The 25,821-nt window shown below is 34.9% G+C and overlaps 1 protein-coding gene and 1 long non-coding RNA gene across 5 annotated transcripts in view; one reads left to right on the forward strand and one right to left on the reverse strand.

Annotated features, from left to right (window-relative positions):
* Positions 1 to 25,821, forward strand: part of Traf4 (TNF receptor associated factor 4) — a 209,117-nt gene that overhangs the window by 169,579 nt on the left and 13,717 nt on the right. For 3 of the 4 annotated variants that reach the window (XM_089086228.1, XM_089086227.1, XM_089086225.1), the window contains 2 exons: positions 13,384 to 13,545; positions 19,559 to 19,714. In XM_089086228.1, coding sequence (XP_088942354.1) covers positions 13,384 to 13,545; positions 19,559 to 19,714 — 318 coding nt within the window. Of the gene's footprint in view, positions 1 to 9,393; positions 9,653 to 13,383; positions 13,546 to 19,558; positions 19,715 to 25,821 lie in introns of those variants that run through there. The other variant, XM_089086229.1, reaches the window with a different exon arrangement.
* The window catches only part of LOC148954316 (uncharacterized), a 178,439-nt gene that overhangs the window by 31,388 nt on the left and 121,230 nt on the right, over positions 1 to 25,821 (reverse strand). The gene's annotated exons all lie outside the window — the stretch shown is intronic.

A 25,821-nucleotide genomic window follows, 5' to 3' on the forward strand; every position in this document is an offset into this window, starting at 1 on the left:
ATTGCATACATTGGACTTAGTTAGCTACTTGATCGTTTTAGGTTCGTCTCTTACTATTTCAAAGAAGAAAAAGCCGTAGGCTTTTTCCTGTTTGTATAGTAAAGAACGAACTCTAGCCAATAATAAATTTGTGAACGAACTCTAAATAAGCATGCGCAGGATGATGCAACACACTTATATATTGATCTGATATCCGGGTTGCAGCGGTAGCTAGCAACCTAGTAAGAGACGATCACCTCCAATGTCAAGAAATATAAAACCCCCCAACTCCTAAAAAAAGAGTCAGATCAAAACAAAAAGTACACCATTAGAACCGCCTTGTCCGAATCCTCTATAAAGGAAACTTACCTCCCTTTGGCTTGAATAACAAAGAAAATATATTGGCTTGAAAATCAAGAAAATTGACTTTTACCACGTTATTCTCCACAAACGGGATATTTTTTTCTTTCCGCTTTTTCTTTCTGCTCAGCTAGCTGGGCACTGGAAAATCATAGAGAGCTGTATAATAGCTCATTTTAAAGGAAATTGCAACATCTAGTCACTTTTGTATTTAAAAATAAAATACTTTTTAAAGTAGAATCAATTTTGTCAAAAAAATTGCATTTTTGATGTATTTTCATACTGCAGTCTTTTCAAAGATATTTGAATTTTGAAGCAATAAAACAGTCCATGTAATGAACTCTATAGTAATAATAGCTACTTGTCTCAATAGTAACCGAAACTCCTGGAACCAAAATTTTTATAATAAAGAACGACCTCTTGCCTATACTAAATTTTATAGGCCACTTAACTATAGTATAGGCTAGTACAGTTATTATATTTAAGGTCAATATATATTAAAATTTTCCACTAAAAGACGGCCATTGGAATAAAAACCCAATACATATATTTGATTTAGTTAGCTACTTGATTGTTTGATCCGGGTTGCAGCGACTCGGCCAGGCTGCCTCTCATAAATAATATATATGTGAATCTGGGTTGCAGCAGTAGCTAGCAACCTAGCAAGAGACGATCAGTCCAATGCAAAGAAATATAAAAACCCAAAACTCCTAAAAATAGAGTAAGATCAAAACAAAAGTACATCATTAGAACTACCTTGTCTGAAACCTTACTAGATAAATAATGAATGTCGTCATAGTTTTATATTAGAGCTATGACGAGAATAGTTTTTTCCGGGTTGCAGCGGTAGCTAGCAACCTAGTAAGAGACGTTATAATAAAGATCGAACTCTTCCCTATACTAACTTGCATACGCAACTTCACTATAGTTAAGATTACAGTATTATATTTTCCGGGTTGCAGCGGTAGCTAGCAACCTAGTAAGAGACGATCACGTCCAATGTTAAGAAATATAAAAACCCATAGTTCTTAAAAAAAGAGTCAGATCAAAACAAAAAGTACACCATTAGAACCGCCTTGTCCGAAACCCCTGCATAGTAAAATTTCTGTCCCTTGGCTTGAACAGCAAGGGAAATATATTGGCTTGAAAATCAAGAAAAGTGGCAGCTACTACAACATTCTGCCTAAACGGGATATTTTTCTTTTTTTTCTTTTTTTTTCTTTTTTTGTATCCAGAGATAGCTTGGCACTGGAACATCGTAGAGGGTTGTTCAATAGCTCATTTTAAAGGAAATTAATTGGGTTAAAAATCTATAGTAACTAAAATAAATTATTTCTAAAAGAGAATAAATTTTTCCACCAAAAACTGCATTTTGATGTCTTTTCACACTGCAGTCTTTCAAACATAATCGTATACCAGCGGTAAGAATTGAACCCACGCCTCTGAAGAGACTGGTGGCTAACACCAGTGCCTTGGACCACTCGGCCAGGCTGCCTCTCATAAATAAATATATATGTGAATTTGGGTTGCAGCAGTAGCTAGCAACCTAGTAATAGACGATCAGTCCAATGCTAAGAAATATAAAATCCCAAAACTCCTAAAAATAGAGTCAGATCAAAACAAAAGTACATCATTAGATTATAATAAAGAACGACCTCTTGCCTATACTAAATTATATAGGCCACTTAACTATAGTATAGGTTAGTAAATTTACATTAAAAGACGATCACTGAAAAACAAACCATTCCATACATTGGACTTTGTTAGCTACTAATTGATTGTTTGAGTTTCATCTCTTACTATTTAAAAGAAGAAAAAGCCGTAGGCTTTTTACTGTTTGTATTTATAGTTAAAAAACGAACTCAAGTCCAAAGAAACTGAACCCTGTGGTACATTCACATTATCTTCATTATTTTAGCTAGAATATAATAAAGATCAAACTCTTCCCTATACTAACTTCCATACGCAACTTCACTATAGTTAAGATTACAGTATTTATATTTTTAAATTAAAAGACAATCACTGAAATAACAAACCATTCCATACATTGGACTTAGTTAGCTACTTGATTGTTTGAGTTTCGTCTCTTATAATATTTTGCAGTCTACATAATTTAGCTAGTTTTTCCCTTGTCTTTTGCTTTATCATAGTGTTTACGACGTGTTTATAACAAATAACGAACGTTAGCTCGTAGTAACCGAAATGTTAATTGTGGGGATAACCTCAAAAAAAAAAAAAAACTAATTTTCATATAATAAAGATCGAACTCTTCCCTATACTAACTTGCATAGGCAACTTCACTATAGTTAAGATTACAGTATTTATATTATACATCATTATAAATTATAAAAGGTACAAATGTTCGAAGATTATAGAGTTAAAAAGTTTCCCACACCGGGAATCGAACCCGGGCCTGTTAAGTGAAAGTTAACTGTCCTAGCCACTAAACCGTATGGGACCATAAATAAGTATGATTTAAGAGCCATATGCATATTATTATTTCACCATACCAATTATAATAAGGCCAAAACAAAATCGTCGACTTGCAACCTTACTTTTGACACATTAGTTAAATCTTCATCAGACTTAAAAAATGTTTTGCTAGTTTTACATGAAAGAACGAACCTTAAGCCCATAGTAGCAGAAATAAGAATATCTAGGTTGCAGCGGTAGCTAGCAACCTATTACATAATCCGGGTTTAAGTGGTAGCTAGCAACCTAGTAAGAAACGCCAAATTAAAAGATGATCATTAGAATAACAAACAATTGCTTACATTGGACTTAGTTAGCTACTTGATTCTTTGAGGTTTTATAGTAAATAACAACCTCTTGCCTCTACTAAATTTTATAGGCCACTTAACTATAGTGTAGGCTAGTACAGTTATATTTAAGGCCAATATATTAAAATTTTCCATTAAAAGACGACCATTGGAATAAAAAACCCATTACATACATTTGATTAAGTTAGCTATTTGATTGCTTAAGGCTAGTCTCTTACTATTTCAAAGAAGAAAAAGCCGTAGGCTTTTTCCTGTTTGTAATCAATTTGAAAGATTTGTAATAAAGAACAAACTCTAGCCAATAGTAACTTAAATATTTTATATAAAGATGTTTAGTAAAGAATGGGCTCAAGTCCAAAGGATTATTTCCGGATTGCAGCGGTAGCTAGCAACCTAGTAAGAGATTATATTAAAAGACGATCATTAGAAGATCAAACCATCGCATGTATTTGACTTGTTTGCTAGTAGATATAGTTACAATAAGGAACGAACTGTAACCCATAGTATCTGAAGAATTAAATCAAGCAGTTCATGGTCATAATAAAGAGCTGTGTTATGGCTCATTTTAAAGGAAATTGCTGTATATAGAAACCTTTTGCAATTAAGAAAAATAATTATTATAATGAAACAAATTGTTACGATATGGTAAAGAAGTAACTCTATGCCATAGTAACTAATTAAATTTTGAAAAGAGAGAATTACGGCAGAAACCTAAATGGTAGTATAAGTAAGCTACATTTCATAAAAATCATCCACCGAAATTTGAACTCAGATCGCAGTATTCAAAGTCCTAAGTGCTAACCACTACACCAAGAAATGTTGTTATGACAAATAATTTTAACAGTATATGATAACTTAAAAACCGAACTCTAACCATCGGTATTGTCAATCAGTTCGTGTTAACGAACTGATTTACTGAATTACTTTATAGTAATTTCAAACAGTTCATGGGAACGAACTGTATAGTAACAGCAATTCGTCTCAATAGTAGCCAAAACTCTAAAAAATGGAGTTTTAATATCAATAGATGCATCAAAAGAATCAGATTTTTATGCTGATTTTAAATATTTTATATTAAAAAACGAACTATAGCCTATAGTAATTGAACTACGACCACGCCCCATAGTAAAAACTAAAGTATATAATGGATCGATACTAGAAATTGGAATTCTGTAATTATCCGGGTTGCAGCAGTAGCTAGCAACCTAGTAAGAGACGCTCACGTCCAATGTTAAGAAATATAAAAACCCATAGTTCCTAACAAAGGAGTCAGATCAAAACAAAAAGTACACCATTAGAACCGCCTTGTCCGAAACCCCTCTATAGTAAACTTTCTGTCCCTTGGCTTGAACAGCAAGGGAAATATATTGGCTTGAAAATCAAGAAAAGTGGCAGCTACAACAATATTCTGCCTAAACGGGATATTTTTTTTTCTTTTGTATCCAGAGATAGCTTGGAACTGGAACATCGTAGAGAGTTGTTTAATGGCTCATTTTAAAGGAAATTAATTGGGTTGAAAATCTATAGTAACTAAAATAAATTATTTCTAAAAGAGAATAAATTTTTCCACCAAAAACTGCATTTTTGATGTCTTTTCACACTGCAGTCTTTCAAACATAATCGTATACCAGCGGTAAGATTTGAAACCACGCCTCCGAAACGACTGGTGGCTAACACCAGTGCCTTGGACCACTCGGCCAGGCTGCCTCTCATAATTTATAATAAAGAGCCAACTCTAACCTATATTAACTTAAATATTTAGTATAAAGAGCAACTTCAGAGATTGATGAATTATATCAAGCAACGAACTATTGCAAACAGTAGGCCCGTTTTTTAGCACTAAGATCTTACATCTTTCTGCAAAGATTATTGTTTTTTAACTCATCTTTGTTCTAAGATCTTACAGCTCACTGATGTTAGCAAAAAGTGTGAAAACCGCCACTGTTTTGCCATACAGAACAATGATGAGAGAACTTTGATGATCTACTCATGATTGTTCTCAGACCGCTGATCAGAGCAGAATGATGAAAGATGTTTGCAAAAAAACGACAAAAGATGCAAGATATTTGTTCAAAGATTTCACTTTTAAGCGTTTTCTGATAAAAGATCGATTAGCACACTGATGAGTGAAAAAACGCCCCTAGTAATTAGAAGTATTTGAAAAATTATTATAATAAAGAACAAACTATAGCCCATAGTAATTAAGTATTAAAATCCTGTCCGGGATACAGTGGTAACTAGCAACCTAGTAAGAGATGACCACGTCCCTTAGTGAAATTTACAATATCCCATAACTCCTAGAAAAAGAGTAAGATAAAAACAAGAATTACACCATTAAAACCGCCTTGTCCGAAACCCCTATATAGGAAACTTACCGTCCCTTGGCTTGAACAAAAAGGGAAATATATTGGCTTGAAAATTAAGAAAAGTGGCTGAAACCGCGATATTCTGCATATACAGCATTTTTTTTAGTTTTTTTTTCTTTTCCTCAGATAGCGGGGCACTGAAACATCATAAAGAGCTGTTTAATGGCTCATTTCAAAGGAAATTGCCAATTCTAGTGCCTTTTGTATTAAAAAAATTATACATGATCAATTTTCTACGAAAAACTGCATTTTTCTATAACACTCTAGTAGCTTATGTTATTATAGCATCAGGAATGTGTCATGTGTACGTGCTTTTGTAATTAAAAAAAAAAAGAAATTTAAAACGAAATCAATATTTTTACAAATTTCGTACACCATTAGACGTAAGCTTCATTGGTATCATGGTTGTAGAGATGGCTGAAACCTAGTAAAGCACAAACTATGGCACATATCGAACTTAGTTAGCTTCCAGATTCCCTTAAGTTCGTCTCTTACTATTCCAAATATTAATTTTTGTAATTTTTATATTAGAGAATTCAATCAAATTTAAAGTTAAATTTGATAGAAACGTTAATTCAAAACTTTTATTAATTAGGTATTTTTGAAGACCACGCTGCCTTTCCATGACGAAAAATAATAGTTTAATTGTTGATTATTAGTTAAAAATTTTTGGGTCATGAACATATCGATGGTCATACCTTATCTCTGTCATTAATGGCACTATAGTAGAGTAGATTCAAGGCAATATCCATCAGGGTTGCTGTAATAGTGAAGAATATGGTAAAGGACAGTAGTTGTAACTTAAGGTCATTTTAAATGTTTAAGGGGTTGATTGATGAAAATGAATCCGGGTTGCAGCGGTTGCTTGCAACCTAGTAAGAGACAATCACGTCCCATGCTAAGAAATTCAACAACCTACAGCTCCTAAAAATAATGTCAAATTGAAACACAAAGTTAACTATTTGAACCGCCTTGTCCGACACTCATATATAGGAAACTTACAGTCTCTTGACTTGAACAGCAAAGAAAATATGTTGGCTTGAAAAACAAGAAAGTGGCTTGAACTACAACATTCTGCATCGACGGCATCTTTTTTTTTCTCCTCGGCTAGGTCGGCACTGGAAAATCACAGAGAGCTATTTAATGACTCATTTTAAAGGAAATTGTTATATCTAGTGCCTTTTGTAATTAAAAAGAAAATAGAATCAACTTTGACAAAAAAAACTGCATTTTCATATACAATTTGAGGAATGACGTCATAATCGTAGGTTGTAGCCATATATGACATAACAAGTAAATGCAATATTTATACACGTTTATCTTTCACCAAGATAATCTTCCAAATAAACGATAACGTGAATCTGTTTAATTCAGTTATAAATAGAGATAGGAAAAATTTGTAGCACTAAAGAAAAATAAAGGAACGTAAAACAGAATCTGAAAAATACCTTCAACAGAAGCAACAGCTTGACTCAGTTTCAATCAGCTTTAAATGGAGTTTGGGGGAAAAAACTAAAGCAATAAAGAAAAACATAGAAAATAAAACAGGATCCTCAGAAATACCTTCCACAGAAACGATAATTAGAACCAGTGCCATTTAGTTTTAAACAGATTTACGAAAAAAGAATGTAGCACTAAAGAAAGATAAAGGAAAGTAAAACAGAATTCGAAAAAAAAACACCTTCAACAGAAGCAACAGCTTGACTCAGTTTCAATCAGCTTTAAATGGGGTTTGGAGAAGAAAAAAAAACTAAAGCAATAAAGAAAAACATGGGAAGTTAAACAGGATCTTCAGAAATACCTTCCACAGAAACAATAAAGTGAATCAGTGAAATTCAGTTTTAAATAGCGACAGGAAAAAAAATATAGCACTAAGAAAAATAAAGTAAACTAAATCAGAATCCGAAAAAACGACTTCAACAGAAGCAACAGCTTGACTCAGTTTCAATCAGCTTTAAATGGAGTTTGGGAAAAAAAATAAAGCAATAAAGAGAAAAACGTGGGAAGTAATGACATGAAGGGTCGATTTACATGAAGGATGTATACCTTGGCTGTGCTGCAGTGTTGAATTGTCTAGGTTGGTTTGCACAAGGGTTGGGTTAATGGAACTGCTGGCACCGTAGGTTAGAGGCTTATTGACATTTGTGAACGGGTTTTTATGTTCTCAAGTCACTATTTCATAGAAATAACCCAAAATTTTGATGAAGTCATTGAATGGGTTTTGATTACCAGCTGAAGCAAATTCAAAGAGGCCAAAATCACACATGTGTGCTTAACCATTATCAGGAAATGACTCACTTGTTTAAAATAGAAATTTCTTTATATTTAAGAATTGTATAGTAAAAGCGTACTTGAACACATTGTCTAATTGTCTTCAGAAAGATGATTGTGAAAATGCCAACTCCTTATATCTACATTTTTATGGTTTTTAAGAAAATAGTAAAATAGTAGTTTTTTAAATTTTTTTTTATATGATGATACTTAATATCATGAATAGGTCTTCCAAAGTCCATTTTATTCCCGTCTTTGCTATTTTTATTCTGCTGTACTTGGGTACTAGTTTTGGAATTTCAATTTGTCCACATTATGTTTTGGCAGTTGAAAACTGGCGAATTCTAGTTTTACCCCCTGCAGGTACTAAGTCATATCTAAAAAAGAACACTAGAAAGAAAAACTCCGACCGAGCCCTTAGACTCACCGAATTGGGGCTAGGGGGGGGGGAGGGTCCATCCTTAGCTTAAAATCAAATTTTTGGGTAGATGCAGTACTAGGTTTTGGCATGGGGCAGTTGAGTATCGCTTGCCTTTTATTTCTGGTGGTGGGGGGGGGGTACAGAAGACATATTCACGTGGTAGGGATTGGTTTCAGTGGGAAGGAGAAACGTACAAAATTAAGCTGCATGAATGCTGTGTTAAACAATGTCAAAATTGTAACAATGAGAAACATGCCAAAAAAAGAAGTTATGTGGAACCTAGCTTGACCTTGTGATTAAGTTTACCTTGACTCTAACTTGACCTTATGGGGCCTCAGTGGCCCCACAAGGTCTCAATCCTGTCCTGTAAATTTTCTGTGGTGTATGCAACTTCGAGCTTCTAGGAAAGAATTGATTTTGCTACATATAATATGAAGCATAAACGGATTTTCAGAAATCATCCTTTTTACCCTATCAGTGCTCAATTCTGCCGTAAATGTTATTGGTATCTATTTTGAACTTGCAAATATATTTTCTTAAGGTTTACTTCTTAGCAAATCCTAAGGGAAGTATTAATATTACTTCAGACGACCAAGCAGTTAAGATCTGATCAATTTAGGAATCGCCGTTTTTTGCCTAATTAGAACTAAGATTCTGCACTAAATAATAAAAATTTTTACCCTTAAAGTTAATTTTTCAGAGATAAAGTGTTATCCTAAACAAAATATTTACATTACTTCAGAAGATCACGCAGTTCAAAAAAAAATATAAAAAAATGATTCAAGAATCACCGCTTTCAGAAATTCGGGTTTTTACCCTACCAGTGCTGAAATGCTGTCCTTAGTGTCGAGATTTTCTGTGTGTTACTATGGCAAAATGTCTTAAGAAGCTTCGCATTTATGCAAACATTAATAAAGTACTTACATTATTTTCTCACATTCGGTATCTAAAAGTAGAAATTGTTAAAGAATTACAATTTTTACCCTATCAGGGCGTGAAATTCTACCGTAAATATCAAAATTTTGTATTTAAAAGTCAAAGTTCAAACCACAGTAGTGCAGTATACGGAAAGTTTGCAATTAAAACCGTGGGATTTTCTAAATTTCACAGTTTTTTTTTCTCTGTCGGGTATACTACGGGTAGCCGTGATTATTGTTTCTGCTTCAGATTTGTCAATTCAGATGACAATTTGCCAGTGCAGAGTGTAGACCTTAGAGTTAAGTTCGAGTAGAGTCGACTTTGTTTTGACCATGACAAGACCTGTAAAAACCCCGAGGCCCATTTCAATGGCTCCAATACCAATTATGTGGGAGAAATATTTAATTAGTTCTGATTCGGAAAAAGGAGAGAATGTAAAAGCATATGGAATAAAAAATAGCATTACAAATACCCTTGGGTTAAAAGCGAAGGACTCCACCCGTGTTGCAGGACCCCAAAGTAAAGTGAAAAACAGAAGCAGGTCACACAATGACATAGTATGTATTTATTTCTCGTTTATTTATTTTTCATTATGTATTAATTATCTTATGTGTGTATATTATCTCGTTTCATTTCTTACTCAGTATGTATTTGTTTCTTATTTTGATAGCCTAATTCTCAGAAGACCACATACACAGCGTGTGGAAAGTTATACCCCCTCCCCTCCCACATCTAACAATATTTTTTTAATCTCCTACATTTTTCAAGAAAAAAATTGCTGGGTTTTATGTATTTTCAAATCCCCTTCTATGAAATAAATTCTTACCTACATGAATGTCTTGTATTTCCAATTAGCCTAATTGTTCACAAGTGCAGTGACGTTGATTCTCAAAAATGTAGGGAATGGTTCAAATTTGTTTTTCAAAACCTTGGGGGAAGGGTAATTTTTTTTCAATGAAAACACCCCAGAAAGGAATTTTTCAAAGTCTAAGTAGGGGGAAAATCCCCCATAGCCGCCTCACACAAATGTAGGAAGTTCTTTATAGATACTAATATGATGTTTTATCTAGTAAAATGCTGAGGAAAAAGCGGCGTTGTCAATTGGTGTCTGGGCATTTGGCCTCCCCCAAGATTTTGGGAAATATCTTTTTTAGAGTGTTTTTTAAATTTTCGTAAAAAAGCAAAACAAAAAGAGGTATCTATCTGTTATAGCGCCGACACTCAAGAAGTGAATTTAGGTTAATCCTAATGAAATATACCTAAGTATACTGAAAATATAATACTTTAGAAACAAATTTGGGCTATATATTTGCACATTATGGGGGGTGGGTGTAAAATATAGTGGGTCTACATGCAAAATGTGTTAGGTACAATTATTCTGCATATTATGAAGTAAGAATTGTTTTCTAACTTCATACTGTCAAAATACTTTCCCCCCTCCCCTAATGTGCAAATATATAACCCAAAATTATGTTTTCCATCTATTCTGTCACTTCTCTTTATCTTGTCTCACGCTAAGCTGAAAGAAACTAACGAAAAAAACCGGTTCTACAGTGCGTCAATGTATGAACAATCTGAGTGTCGGCGCTATAACGGATAAGTACCCAAAAAGAAATCCCTCCACGACATCTTGAAAAATACATTTTGCCCCTCCTACATTTTCGTGGATTGACGTCACTGGGCAAAAGGTATTGGAGGTCTGAATGAATGCATATCTAATTAGCTGTCTACTAAAAGTATGAGTGCGGCAACATATTGCAGTAACAGTCCACTGTTATGAAATAAACGCAACAATAACACAATTTTACCTCAAATACATTCTCAAAAATTCTGTTCTTGGATTTTCACATCCAGGATAATTACATTCCCCCCCCCCCAGTCTCCGCTTAATGCATGGACATAGTTATTGGCTATATCCTTGACTTTGATGACTATGTTGATTTGAAATATCTTTGTACTTTTCACAATGTCAAATATCGTCTATTCATTTTTTTTATTCTTTTTTGTTCAGCAAGCCCTAGCAAATAGGCCAGGGCTATATCAGAACATTTGGGGTTGGGGAGAGGGGTTGGGACACATTTAAACTGGAACTATGGAAGCGATTCTCAAAATTCAATAATTATAAATTATCTGAATGAGTTATTGGTAATTAGGCTATTAGAGGGCTTAAATCAGAATACGGGGATAATCTGTTAATGAAATTATTAAATAATGCACTACAAAAGTCTTGGTATTTGACCAAGCCTCTGTTTTGCATATTTTGGTATTTCTACATAGTTTTTAAGTCAAGTATGATGAATAGTAAAAATGGGGGAGGGGGGGTGGCTGGGCTCTATCTAAAGTGTTAAGATTTGATGATTTTGGTGATTTCACCCATGTCGTTTCGCATTTTTAAATAGTTTCTAAGCAAGATATAATACGTTTTCAGGGGAGGGGGCTTGGAACTATTTTAAATCTCAAAATTTTGACTCCTTTTCCTCTATTTTAATATACCTACTACTACTAACAACTCACCGCAGCACCAATTCGCCTGAGACCAACACAGCTACACACGCTCCTACTCCATTCCAACCTATTCAAAGCCTCTCTCTGTACACCTTCCCGGGTATTTCTCACCTCCCTTAAATCTTCGATTACGACCACCTTCCCACCCCAACCGAGGACGATCTGCTTTTTGTTTAATCCTAGACTGTTGGCCGAAAAGTGCAATCTGTCATCCTGCATCCGCTGAAAGTGCCCTAGCCATCGAAAACTTCCTCTCATTATAGCCCTAGAAAGTGGAATTGAACCACACTTTTCGTGCTGCCTACTGTTCGAAATACGGTCAGTCAGTCGGGTACCCAAAACAATCCGTAGGCAATTTCCCTGGAAAACATTAATTTAATTGTCACAGTAAAACCTTCAATTTTTTTATAGTAAACCCCTCCCCTCCTTGGAATGAAAATCTTGGGCATGGGTATGGTCTATTAGATATGCCTCTTAGGCTTGGTACATAGGGATATCACTCTTGCTGAATTTATATTTCGTGAATGCTCAAAATTCATTGATCGGAACTTAAAATTCGATAAAGCAAGAAAAGGCCAATCAATTTCTCTGTCTTGCCATCCGATTGACTTTTCACAGTTCTACTTTGAAAGTAAAACATCTGTATCTAGTTTTATCCTTCTGTTTTTCTGAGTTATTCAGGAGTACAAAGGCAATTGCCATCTTCCTGTCACATCAGTTCTGGATCAATACACTTCTTCTATGTCACGGTAGGGTTGATCCAGATGGGGCTATTTATCATAACCCCGGAAGACAGTGAGCATCTGGTAACATGAATCAGTTTGTGAGCGCACCTGCCCCCCTTCAGAATGATTACGTATTGGGAGTCTCTGTGTTTGTCCAAAGATTAGAAGAGCGATAACTGTTCTATGCTTCCGTATTCAAAAGTTTGTTTAATTTCATTGGTTTGTTTCTGGGATGTAATTAGGCAAGCCAATTGTTTATTGCTTAAGTGTATGTCAAAAAGAAGAGCCACGTTGTCTTTTTTTATCCGTTGTTGCTTTTACCTGCGCTTGCTACTTTAAATTTCGAGTCAGTAAATATAACACAAAAACTTGATAGTCTTTTTATCTGAAATTTTAAGATGGTAAAAAAGAACGAAGTTCTTAAGTAGTTTTTTTTTTAAAGGAAACTCTGCTTCTCTGTGGTTGGCTACTGGCCCAGCTAGAAAAGATATGGTACTCCAGGGAATGAGGCTAAGGGGTCAGTATCGTCCTCTGCAATCTCATAATATTTACAGTTTCTCTAGTTTCTTAAAATTATCTTATTTAAGCTCCCATCCCTAAAAAATCTTGTAGCTGCATCAGATTGCCATTTGAAAATAGTGTTCTTTGTAAACTTTTGGACTTTCACTAGGGACGAAGATGCCGAAACATAATCTCTGGAAATTGCGGCCGGGTGCAGAGGGTCAGTTGTTAATCTTTTTATTTTGCGGGGGGGGGGGGTGATTGGCAGTGTGTTTGTGCTGAGAATTCTTTTTTTTTTTTGTTTGGCTTGGGTGTATTAGGCCGAGCAAGTCAAACCCCTTTCGTGTGGTTTTAAGATATTAGTCCCTTACATGCTATAGATCCTGGACATTGTTATTGATGTGTTTTTTTGTATGTTTTTCAATCTATTAAATTATAGGTTGTTATCTTTGACGCTCTAAAAGTTGAAAACTGTTGAGGTAAAGAGGTATCTTTATTTAAAAAGTGTTTTTGTTCCAATTTACAAGCCCCTAACCAGATCGTTTACCTGCTTTTAGAATCATGTTGGGACCTGTAGCCTAGAACCAATATACTGTGACAACAAGTGTGGCCAGAAAGTGCCGAGACGTGTCTTAGGCCATCACAAGACAGTCGAATGTTCAAAGAGGCTACTCCCCTGCCGTTTTTGTGGTAAGGAGTTTGTGGCCGATACTCTTCAGGTAATAGTTTTAATTTTATATGTACATGGGCTTTCCACTTTAAAAGTTTTTAATGTATATTAAAAGGTTTAGTATTTTCTTATTCCATCAAAGTCGTTACATGTTGATTTATTCTAATGGCGAGGGCTCATCGATCATTTTACGGATGTATTGTAACCACAAGCGTGGCAGTGTCAATAAGGTTGCGAGCCGTGTCTTAGGCCATTACACGACAGTTGAATATCTGCAGCAAAAGAATACTTCCCCTCGTTTTTGTGACTATCACTCCTCAAGCTGTTATTTTAATTTTTTAGACATGTGGTTTATTTATCAACGTATAGGATCAATATTGTCATACCCCTCACTTCAGTATACACTAGCCTCTGATGACCGCTAGAACGACACATTTTTCATCTTTAACACTTTTAGTAAATTCATCTTCTGTTTAATTTAACAAAGCTTTGATTAAACACATGACAAATAATTTAGAGCTTATTTCAGACTACATCCGCCGAAATTGTACCACTGTTCAAAATTGTGGCTGCATAATTTGTTCCAAGTTCCTATTCTGCAATATAAACTAAAGTTAATTGCAGTTTGAAGTTATAAAACTCGTGTCCGAAATATGGTCGCGTCCAAGTTGCAATTATTTGACCTGACTGCCATGGTCAGTTGCTCTTAGTTGTTTTGGGTCCTGTTCCTCCTAATCATCTTAGAATGGATGCACAAACAATTATCCTTAGAATCTGTATTGCCAGAAAAGCCGGGGCATTCATGAAGAGCCACAGGATCTCAAGCCATATCAAGGTTTTCCTCCCAAAATTTAAGAAGATTTGCAATCTTTAAATCCTAACATCAAGATTGAGTAGATATAGCAGGATGTAAGCACTTTCCTTGTGCATCATTTGAGCAAATCCACTCTACTTTTCTTTTCATTATCAATGCACTATCATTACACAAATATTGCAAAAGTTCATCAAAGATCAGTGCCCTTTACGGGGGAAGGGGTGAAGTTAGGTACTTCAAAATACCTCCCAGGGATCGCTGTAGCTCTAGATCTATTCCTGGGAGTTTCACCCACCTAACTGAACTACTTTAAAAGATCGATAAAAGCCTTTTTAGATTTTACCGAATACCTCTTTTCGGGTATTTTCATTGAAAAATGTCTTTTTCAGTATTTCCATGAAGAAAATCGAGGAAACAACAAACTTGCCTCCCCTAAATATTGACCCCCCCCCCCGAAAAAAAGAAGAAAAAATCTGGAAAAATCCGTGAATTCACACGACTGCACATTTTGCATTTCAGAACATTAATATTCGTCAGAATTTTGTCATTCAGTTCTTGTTACCTCATGTTTGTTTTCCGGTTATCTCCACTCCTACAGGTTTCATGACGTGTCTAGTTGCAACTATCAGCATTTAATGTCCGTGAAGGCGGAAATACATTTTTATTTATTTCCTCTCGCACTTACTGATAAACCAGTCTATATAATTGCGTTGATATAGTTAAATACTCGTACGCTTCCAATTTTCGCCTTAAATGAACTTCCGTTCTTTTTGTGTGAAAAGGAACCGTGTGAAAAGTATTTACTAGAATGATCAATGATTACAAAAAATTTAATCTCCACGTTGGTGATGCCAGGATTGTTTTCCCGGTGTTAAAGTAGAAAAAGTCCAGCTTACCATTTTACCTTCCAATAGAGTGGCGTCAATTTGGGGGCCCAGCGTTTCCCCAAACACATCCAATCAAAATTTTTAAATAGCCATTTCGTTTAACGTGGTTGAAAGTATTTCCAAAACTTTCAACAACGTTAAACAAAATGGCTTGGATGACAACATCCCCCCAAAGCCCTCAGGGCAAGGGTTTTAAGTTATGCCCCGGGGGGCATACAAGTTTTTATAGAAGGCGTTGTCGAAAAAACTTCAAAACAGGCTCATTCGATTGGAAATTCAACGGGTTAGTGCCCTTTTTAATAGTCGAAAGTGATTGGAGGGCAAATACCCCCCCCCCCTCACGCCCATCTTTTCCCCAAACACATCCAATCAAAATTTTGAGATATCCATTTTATTCAACGTAGTTTTAAGTTTTGGAAATTATGTATTTGAGGATGAACACCACCCCACAGCCCTCAGGGCAAGGGTTGTAAGTTATGCCCTGGGGTATGTAAGGTTTTTATAGAACGCTTTGTCGTAGAAACTTCAAAAAGGGCTCATTAATTAGAAATTGAAATGCATAGTGCTCTTTTTAATAGTCGAAAGTGATTGGAAGGCAACTAACACCCCTTCACGCCCACCATTTCCGAAAACACTTCCAATCCAAATTTTGAGATAGTCATTTTGTTCCACGCAGTTTAAAGTTCAGGAAATTATATCTTTGAGCAGGACACTCCCCCCCCCACAGTCTTCAGGGCAACGGTTATAAATTATACCCTGGGGGCATATTAGGTTTTTATTGAAATCTTTGTCGTAGAAACTTGAAAAAGGGCTAATTCAATTGGAAATTCAAAGGACTAGTGCCCTTTTTAATGGTCTAAAATGATTTGAGGGCAACTAGCCCCCTTCCACGCCCACCTTTTCCCAAAACACATCCAATCAAAATTTTTAGATAGCCATTTTGTTCAATGTAGTTAAAGGAATTAGAAATTAGGTCTTTCAGAATTATAACCCCCTTAAAGCTGTTAGCGCAAGGGCTGTAGGTTATGCATTGGGGGCATACAATGTTTTTATAGATAGTGATGTTGTAGAAACTTCAAAAGGGCTCATTTGATTGGAAATTGAAATGGCTAGTGGCCTTGTAATAGTCGAAAGTGATTGAAGGGCAACTAGCCCCCCTCTCACGCCTACCCCAAACACATCCAATCAAAATTTAAAGATATCCATTTTGTTCAACGTAGTCGAAAGTTCTGGAAATTAGGTCTTTTAGGATGATAAATATCCCCCTCAGAGCCCTCAGTGCAAGGGTTGTAAGTTATGCCCTGGGGGCATATAAGGTTTATATAGAAAGTTGTTGTAAAAATTTCAAAAAGGGCTCATTTGTTTGGAAATTGAAATTGCCGTTTTTAATAGTCGAAAGTGAGTGGAGTAATTGAACCCCCTCTTACACCCATTATTTCCCCAAACACATCCACTCAAAATTTTGAGATAGCCACATTATTCAACGTGGTTAAAATTTCTAGAAATTATGTCTTTGAGTATGAAAGCCCCTCCCCCACAAAGCCCCATGACAATGGTTGTAAGTTATGCCCTGGGGCATATAAGGTTTTTATAGAAAGCGTTCAAAAGGGCTCATTCAATTGGAAATTGAAAGGGCTAGTGCCTTTTTAATAGTTGAAAGTGATTGGAGAGTGACTAACGCCACCATTTTCCCTAAAATCCAATCAAAATTTTGAGATATCTATTTTATTCAACGTAGTTGAAAGTTCTTGAAATTATGTCTTTTAGGATGATAACCCCTTCAGAGCCCTCAGTGCAAGGGTTGTAAGTTAAGCCCTGGGGGGCATATAAAGTTTATATAGAAATTTCAAAAAGAGCTCATTTGATTGGAAATTGAAATTGCTTTTTTTAATAGTCACAAGTGATTGGAAAGTAATTAACCCCCCTGTGATGCCCACCATTTTCCCAAAAACATTCAATCAAAGTTTAGAGATAGCCATTTTGTTCAACGTAGTTGAAAGTTCTGGAAATTATGTATTTAAGGATGACAACCTCCCCCATCCCAGAGCCCCTAGGGCAAAGGTTGCAAGTTATGTCCTGGGGGCATTTAAGGTTTTTATAAATAGAGTTGTCGTAAAACTTCAAAAGGGGCTCATTTAGTTGGAAATTGAGAGGGCTAGTGCCCTTTTTAATAGTCAAAAGTGATTGGATGGTAACTAACCCCCTCTCACGCCCACTATTCCTCCAAACACATCCAATAAAAATATTCAGATAGCCATTTTGTTAAACATTGTAAAAAGTTCTGAAAATTAGGTCTTTGAGAATGACACCCCCCGCAGCCCTCAGGGCAAGGGTTGTAAATTTTGCCATGGGGGCATATAAGATTTTTATTGAAAGTTTTGTCGTAGAAACTTCAAAAGGGCTCATTTGATTGGAAATTGAAAGGGCTAGTGCCGTTTTGAATAGTTGAAAGTGATTGGAGAATGACTACCGCCCTTCTCACGCCCACCATTTCCCCAGTAAAAATTTTGAGATAGCTATTTTGTTTAACGTAGTTGAAAGTTCTGGAAATTAGGTCTTAGAGGATGACAACCACCCTAACAGTCCTTAGGGTAAGGGTTGTAATTTATGCCCTGGCGGTATATAAGGTGTTTATATAAAGCGTTGTCGTTTCAAAAAGGGCTCATTCGATTGGAAATCTAAAGGCCTAGTGTCCTTTTTAATAGTCTAAAGCGACTGGAAGGCTTGACATTTTTATAGTAAAGATCGATGTGGGTATAATGTTTTTTTTTTTTTTTTTTTTTTTTTTTTTTTTTTTTTAGACCAGGGCACTTTCGTATCGAAGGATTTGTCGTAGGAACTTCGAAAAGGGCTCATTTGATTGAATATAGAAAGGGCTGATCCCCTTTTTAATAGTTGAAAGTGATTGGAGGGCAACTAATTCCCCTCCCACGCCCACCCTCCCATTTGCCCAATATTTTTAAAAAATAAATGTTGCCTTAAGATTAAATCAAAATGCACTGAGTTAATGCTAATTCCCAATTTGGCATCTCAGCAGTATCCCAAGAACGACTGAGGGTATTATGTTCAGACTTTCGGGACTACTTCTGCTCTTAAAATTTAACCAAATCAAAATAATGTAAGTGTATCCAAGCTATCAAAGAAAGTAAACAGATTTTTTTGCGAACGGTATCAAGTTTACCATTTCAGGTCAACTAGAGGAGGTATGAAACTAAATTAAAGACTGCTATTTGTGCCCAGATTTTAAAAAGGGTGTATGCTATTAAAATTGCTGAAAATTTTTCTCCAGCATACAAATTGCAGGCCAAACTATAAAGTCTTAAATAAAGAAAAGATTTAAAGCATTCTTTCTTTTTCCCTTAAAATACTATGTCAATATAAAACGAAAAGAAATTAATTAAAAAAACTTTTTCCACGAAATAAGTTTTTCAAAGAAAAGTAAAGAACTCCATTAAACAAAAAATGAGCAAAAATAAAATCAAATAATCTACCAAGCGTGAAACTACCACAGATCAGCATCAATAAATGCATGAAACCCAAAACGAACAGAAATTGCAATAAATAACCGAGTCAAACTCAAAACGAGCGGAAATTAACATAAGTTGGGCTCAAACCCTATGCCGTCCCAAGGCCAGGACAAAATTTGTACTTTACTGAAAAAAAATACAAATAAATGTGCATTGTCAGTTTAATACACATATACTGAATATTTAGTAATCAAAATGTTAATATTATTTGATCTATTAAAGTTATAAAAGTAAAAACATTTATATTTTTTTCAGTAAAGTGCAAATTTTGTTCTTGCCTTGAGAAGGCATAGGGGTTTTGAGCCCAACTTATGTTAATTTCTGCTTGTTTTATTTTTGACTCGGTTATTTATTGTAATTTCTGTTCGTTTTTGTTTCATTTATTTATTGATGCTGATTTGTGGTAGTTTCACGCTCGGTAGATTATTTGATTTAATTTTGCTCATTTTTTGTTTAATGGAGTTCTTTACTTTTCTTTGAAAAACTTATTTTGTGGAAAATTTGTTTTAAATTAATACAGAAAAAGAAACATTACCATTAAGAGGTAAAAAGCCATCATGTCTATAACAAGAATTCTGGCGATAATAGAGGTAAGTAAGAACAAGATCTAAATAGCTCGTTTTCCCTACTTCAAACGCTTTAGAAAAGCACTGCTAGGGGTATGGGAGAAAAAGCTCAATGAAATTGTCAAAATACAAGCTGTCTGTAGTTTTTTTAAATTGATAATTCTATGCATAGAAAAAAAAAACAGAACATTATCTCTCTTTAATACATCCTTTTCTTTCTAGTTTTCATTAGGTAAATTTAATACTAAAAGGGATGTTTCGTTTTTAGGCACACCATGGAAAATGCTCTCGCTTCCCTATTACATGTCCTCAAGGCTGCGAAACGGCTGATCTCGTCCGCGAAGATATGGATTCTCATCTTAAAGAGTCTTGTCCAGCTCTGACCGTCAACTGCAGTTTCAAAGAAGCAGGCTGTAGATTTAAGGTAAGAATTGAAGGCCAGAAAAGCAGCCTCTGGATTCAAGAATCAAGCAAGTACCAAGGACAATGTAAATTAAATATGATTGTTTCAACTGGTTGAGTGAGAATTTATACAAAGATGTATATGATAAAAACAGGAAAAATTGGAATTCAATTTTATCTAAAAATGCTATAAAAGCAGTTTTTGATAGAAGTGGTGGCAAAACCAAAATAGAAACGTGAGTTAAAAAGCAGCAAAAAATAATCTACTTTGTACCTCTAAAAGCTAAGAAAGTACCGTATAGCTTGCCTTCGAAGATGAGGTCTTTGAGAATCAATAGATTATTAATGTTTGAACTTTTACGGACAAAAAGCACGTTTCCAAATTTAACTCACAAGGTTTGCTTATTTAATCTACCGTGTAACGCGGTAACACCGACAAAATGTAACACTTTCCTAAAAATGTCATAATTTTGAAACAGTCAGATGAAAAATCTAAAACAATTGTGATTTCGGGTTTCAAAATCAAACTTTCGTTTTTACTTGATGTCCTTGGTACTTTGTTCTAATAGAAAATGTAATGGGATGGGGACAAAAATTATTTAATGAAATCTAGAGGGGATAATTTTGGTGTTTTTGTCAGTTTTTTTTCAATGCAAATACCTAAAAGATGACATCTTTCGATGAAAACACTGGAATACAAGTTATTTTTCAAAAACCTAGGTGGGGAGGAGAATGCCCTCTACCCTGCTCCACTAATTGACGCCTCTGTTTGATGTGAAAGAAGGAGGCTGTAGATTTGAAAATAATTATGACGGAAGTTTGACCGTTCAACAACGCAGTTCCACAAATACTTAATTTTTTTACCAAAATGAGATTTAAGAATTTCTGAGCTTGCTGCTTACAAATCTGATGGTAAAATGTAATATGAAAATGAAAAAAACTACAATAATTACAATAACAATAACTCTTGTTTCATCGTCAATTGCTACAAACCATCAATAATACCAACATCTTAAATTAATATTTCTTAATGCAGATGCAAATTTTTTGTAAGGTATCATAGGTGCAACTTGATCCGGCAATTGGGGAATAGGGACGGGTCCAAGAATTACTTTGGGGGATCGATTAAACATAAAGGTGTAAAGCCGTCACTAATGCCATTATCTTTAATAGATATACGTTATTCCACATGCAAATTTGCTGCTGGTTGTCAAAGGTGATACTGATTCGACAAATGAGGAATAGCGATGGGTCCGAGGATTGCTTTTGGCCGAGAAGTTAAACGAAAAGGGTTAAATCCATTAACAATGCCAATATCTTTTATTAATGTTCATTATTCTAATTTCAAGTTTGTAGCTGGTTGTCATAGGTGCATATCGATCCGATAATTGGGGCCGACAATTGGGGAATAGGGATGGGGCTGATGAATGTTTTTTGGGGAAGGGCTAAGCAAAAACGAATATTTAAGAGCTAGTGTGTTCCTATTTTTCTGAGGAAAGTTGACTGGACGATTTTCCTCCTTCCATAAAAACCGTCCTAACAGTGGCAGATTCAAGGGGTGGAGGGGGAAGTACACCCAAGTTTGATGACAGATTAATTTTTCATCGTTTTACTTGGGTATATGTGAATTAGTAGAAACACCAAGCAGACCCCCTCACCACTTGATCTGGGTGCGGTTTGATTTCTGTGCAGGGTTTTACATGCTAATCTGTCTAGTAAAAAGAAACAAGCTGTCAAAATAAGCTTGCAATCTGTTGTCGACATGGGAAATTGCCGTTTTTATATATCATTTTACTCTGTGGGAAAATAGATTTGGATATTTTTTTTATCCTGTCAGTTGCATTGTGGTTATGAAAGTCACAAATCAAAGAAAAAAACTGTTCATATCAGATGTCGTATTGATATCCCTCAAACTGGTTTGAGTTGTGCAGGCAAGACCATATTCAGGGGGGGGGAATTTCATTTGCGGATCCAGAGGGGAGCGCCCCCTAGCGTAGTCTAAAGTAGTGCAATTTACTTAATTAACTTCAATTTGCATTAAATAAACTTGCTCCCAACGCAAGTTTATCGGATCAACCTATTTTGCGCCCCCCTTAAAAAAAAATTTCGGATGAACCTATTTTGCCCCACCCCCCAAAAAATAAAAAACATGGTTCAGCCCCTGGGTAATTTGAATCTCTTCAGAAAAATAGATTGTGAAGAATGGGCCTGTATCTTAGTGTCATAAACGTTGAAATTTTACTGCGAAACCCTGTATTTACTGATGATAAGGCTTTTGCAGTAACGCTTTTAATTTTTTTTTGAGTTCATATATATATATTTATATATATATATATATATATATATATATATATATATATATATATATATATATATATATATATATATATATATATATATATATATATATATATATATATATATATATATATATATATATATATATATATATATATATATATATATATATATATATATATATATATATATATATATATATATATATATTATATGTATGTATATATATATACATATATATATTTTTCGGAGGGCCGAGGGGGCTAGAAAAAAAACTTTTCAAATGTATAAAGAATGTTCATATGCAATTTGCTACTTTTCTACGAGTCGGACAATTTGTCTTTTTTTGGAAAGGGTTCAGACCAGGTAAAATCCTCCCCCCCCCTGAATACAGCATTGATAACAAGACGCTTAAAGCAATTTCTTGTTTTGTAGTGCAGCTTTAGCCCTATACTAATAACATGCTTTAAATTTGTCATGGTGTTCGATGTTTCCCAGACTCTTCTTCGAATCGCCATTTTATAGTAGTACGTTTACACTTCTCCAGTCACACCCCTTGACGTATTGATTTAAATATAGTAAATAAACAAATAAATATAATAAATAATAAATAAAGACACCTCCTCCACTTACTTCTCTTATAGTAAGAATTTAAAACATAACAAATAAATAAAATGTTAATTCATAAAAAAAATGCTTCCTTTGAAGTTTATCCTTCTCCATTAAATGATTTAAATATTTTCATAGCTTATATTTTCATTTTACGGATTAATTGCTTTTTCTTTTATACTACTCCAAAAATGAAAGTATTATTATGGTTTTGATTAACTCTTTGGTGGTGAGGTAATTGAATCTGTGGTTTTAATGCCACCTTTCACCTGTCTCTAGATTTCAGACAACTGTTACCCAAACCTTACTCTTTTCCCAGGCTTTGCATATTTAATTTTTAAAACAGGATATTCAAAATTTATTAGCTTTTCAAATAGTTTTTCACTTGATCAATTGTGGTGTAGTGTCGACTTGTAATATATCATACATAGTAATTATAATAAAGTAATTTAATCAAAGGGACTCTGTTGCTTCGTTTGAAGCTGGAGACATGCATGTACGCCAGATTTGTTCTAGAGGTGCTGACATTTCTGGTGGTATTGGAAGTTTGTCGAAACCTCAAAAGTCAGTCCTTACGCCAATAATATAGCAATATATAGGGAAAATCACTATACGCTCCTGAATTGATACTTGTAGGTAAAATGGGAGGCACACCTACTTGTACGAGGACAGACTTTTTTCGTTAGTCTGGCAAAGGGCTAAAGCTGAAATAATGTAAATAACGGGCACATTGCGCAAAAAATATGGAAAATTTTAGCTTACATCATAAAAACACTGGTATTTTAGAAAGCTGGGACCAGGGACGTTTCCAGGGGGGGGGGGCACGAGGACTGACTTTAAGAAATACCAAGTTTTCCTGAATTTCTGGGTACCTTTCATTCAAATCATGAAATAAATTTTTCTTGTCCCCCCTTCCTTTCCACCCGAAAAAGTGTATGCAGACGCCCCTGGCTTGGATGGAAGGTTGCCATTTGACTATAATAAAAAATGCAATTATAGTACCCTGTATCGCTATGCTTTTTTGAGTCAGTTGACAAAGAGATTAAAAAGAAATACATTATAATATATAGCAATTTTGTACTTGTTAAACATCCCGAAAACACTCAGGAAGTGAATTTAGGTTAATCATAATAATTAGTTAGGTTAATCATAATGAAATATACCAAAATATGATGAAAATATAGTACTTTATTAACAAAACCATGGAAACTATAGAAGAAAATTAAGGAAAGCAGGCCGTCCAGAAAGCATTATGTTAAATACCTAATCTAACCTAACCACCACTATACATTAAATATTTAATTAAGATATACCTGCATTGTAGTTTTTCTCACTGGGACTAAGCTAATTATAACCGAATGCGAAAGACAAACCGGTTTTTCTCAGATCACACAGATCAAACTTCGAGAGGTTTTTTGGGATATTTAAAAGTGCCACAATTTTCAATAGTTTATTTAGTGAAAAAAATACCCACAAAATACAGTCTAGTATGAAAATTGAAATAGATTAACCAAATCTATTTTTTTTTTAGGGTTGATGCGTTGATTGACACGCAGGGGTGTCAATTCACAAAAATTTAGGTGGGTGGGGCAAAATGTATTTTCCAAGTCCTGGGGGGGGGGCGAGTTCGTTTTTTTTCATTCTTTTCAATGAAAGTAACAAACAAAGGTACTTTTCAGATGAAATTACCCTCAAAAAGGTATTTTTCAAAATTTAGGGGGGCGGAGGCACGTGTCCTTTCACTCCAATCGAGGATCATGTAAGGACTGTCCTCTTTTATTTTCACCACCACAGCCCCTAAATTGTACAGTTTTCCCTTTAAAAAGAGACATTTAAAAACGAGGATTTTCGATTGAAATTGTATATTCGACAAGTTCTTCTTTTTTTTTTTATAGGTTCGTTATTCACGGATATCGGCTTAGAAAGTGCTTAATTGAATAAACTTCTAGCTTTAATTATTAAAATATGGCGGATATAGCTCGAAAGGCTGCCCACTTTCCGCTAACTGGTACACTTCGTGCCACGTTTAGCAGACGTCCACTGCATCATATCACCTTACATCACCCATGGCTACTTCCAAAATGTGTGGCAGGTGTCAGCTGCACTGGCATACACGTGTTTTAAGTGGGTATCCCCTCCATACAGCTATTCTTAATCACTAAAAAACTTAAACTAAGATGATTAAAACAGTTCTGAAGTTAATAAAAGGGGCAAAGAGCAAAAATTACCATACGTAGAAAGATGGAGGCGGCCGAACTCCCTTCCTCCTTGCCTTACATACTTAGATTGCTCACAGTGATTCAAGAATGAATGCTCTAATTGTTACAGCATTCACCGAGAATTGAAGTTAAAAGGTTTAAATTTAATGAACAGAGTGGTCTCCTCGAATTCCGTTTTGGAACAAATTCTGTTTCCTTGGGCTAACATAAAATTGTTAGCAACTTTGGGCCGTAGATTTAATACATGAAAAAGGACCGTGCTCAGCAGTTTTTTTTCGTGAAGAGATAGGTCCCAATAATAAAATACAAAATTTATTCGGTGAATGGAATAAGACAGGCCGAGAAATTCTGAAAAATTAACGATTCCGTGGGGGGGGGGAGGTATCTTTCCTCTGCGCATGTCTTTAGCCTGAATAGTTACTATATGATATAAAAACATTGTAATACACCATCAGTTCAACAGCTACAACATCGAATATAGATAGTTCCAATTAATGATGGTAATAAGAGGACACATCTAAGTAGCAAGTTTTGTATATAATGGTGTCAATTCACGACCATAGGGGGGGGGGGGACAAAATGTATGTTCCAAACTTTATGGGTTTTTTCAATGAAAACACCAAAAGGATTTTTCAATGAAAATACCAAAGTGAGGTATTTTTAAAATCGGGGGGGGGATGTAAAAACGTATGCTCCCTTGTGAACATCTGAAAATAAAATGCCTTACCGATCCTCTGATTTTGTGAAACTGATACTGATTGTATAGCATCCTCTACGAAAAACAAGCACGAAAAAAAGAAAAAAACACTCAACAACAACGGATAATTTCCGTCAGTGAATAACGAAACAGAGCTGATGTTTCACCAAACTGTAGTCAGTACTAAAAAAACAAAAAAAGGAATCTTTTTGGTTTTTCATGTTTATTTTCGCTTTTATATGCCAAGTATAGTTTATTTATACGTCATGTATTGTCTCAGAACCTATTTATAGTATTATGCCATTG

The sequence above is a fragment of the Artemia sp. Qi Xiang Cuo genome, chromosome 3 (genome assembly GCF_049724085.1).
Source record: "Artemia sp. Qi Xiang Cuo chromosome 3, ASM4972408v1, whole genome shotgun sequence".
NCBI classification, from domain to species: domain Eukaryota; kingdom Metazoa; phylum Arthropoda; class Branchiopoda; order Anostraca; family Artemiidae; genus Artemia; species Artemia sp. Qi Xiang Cuo.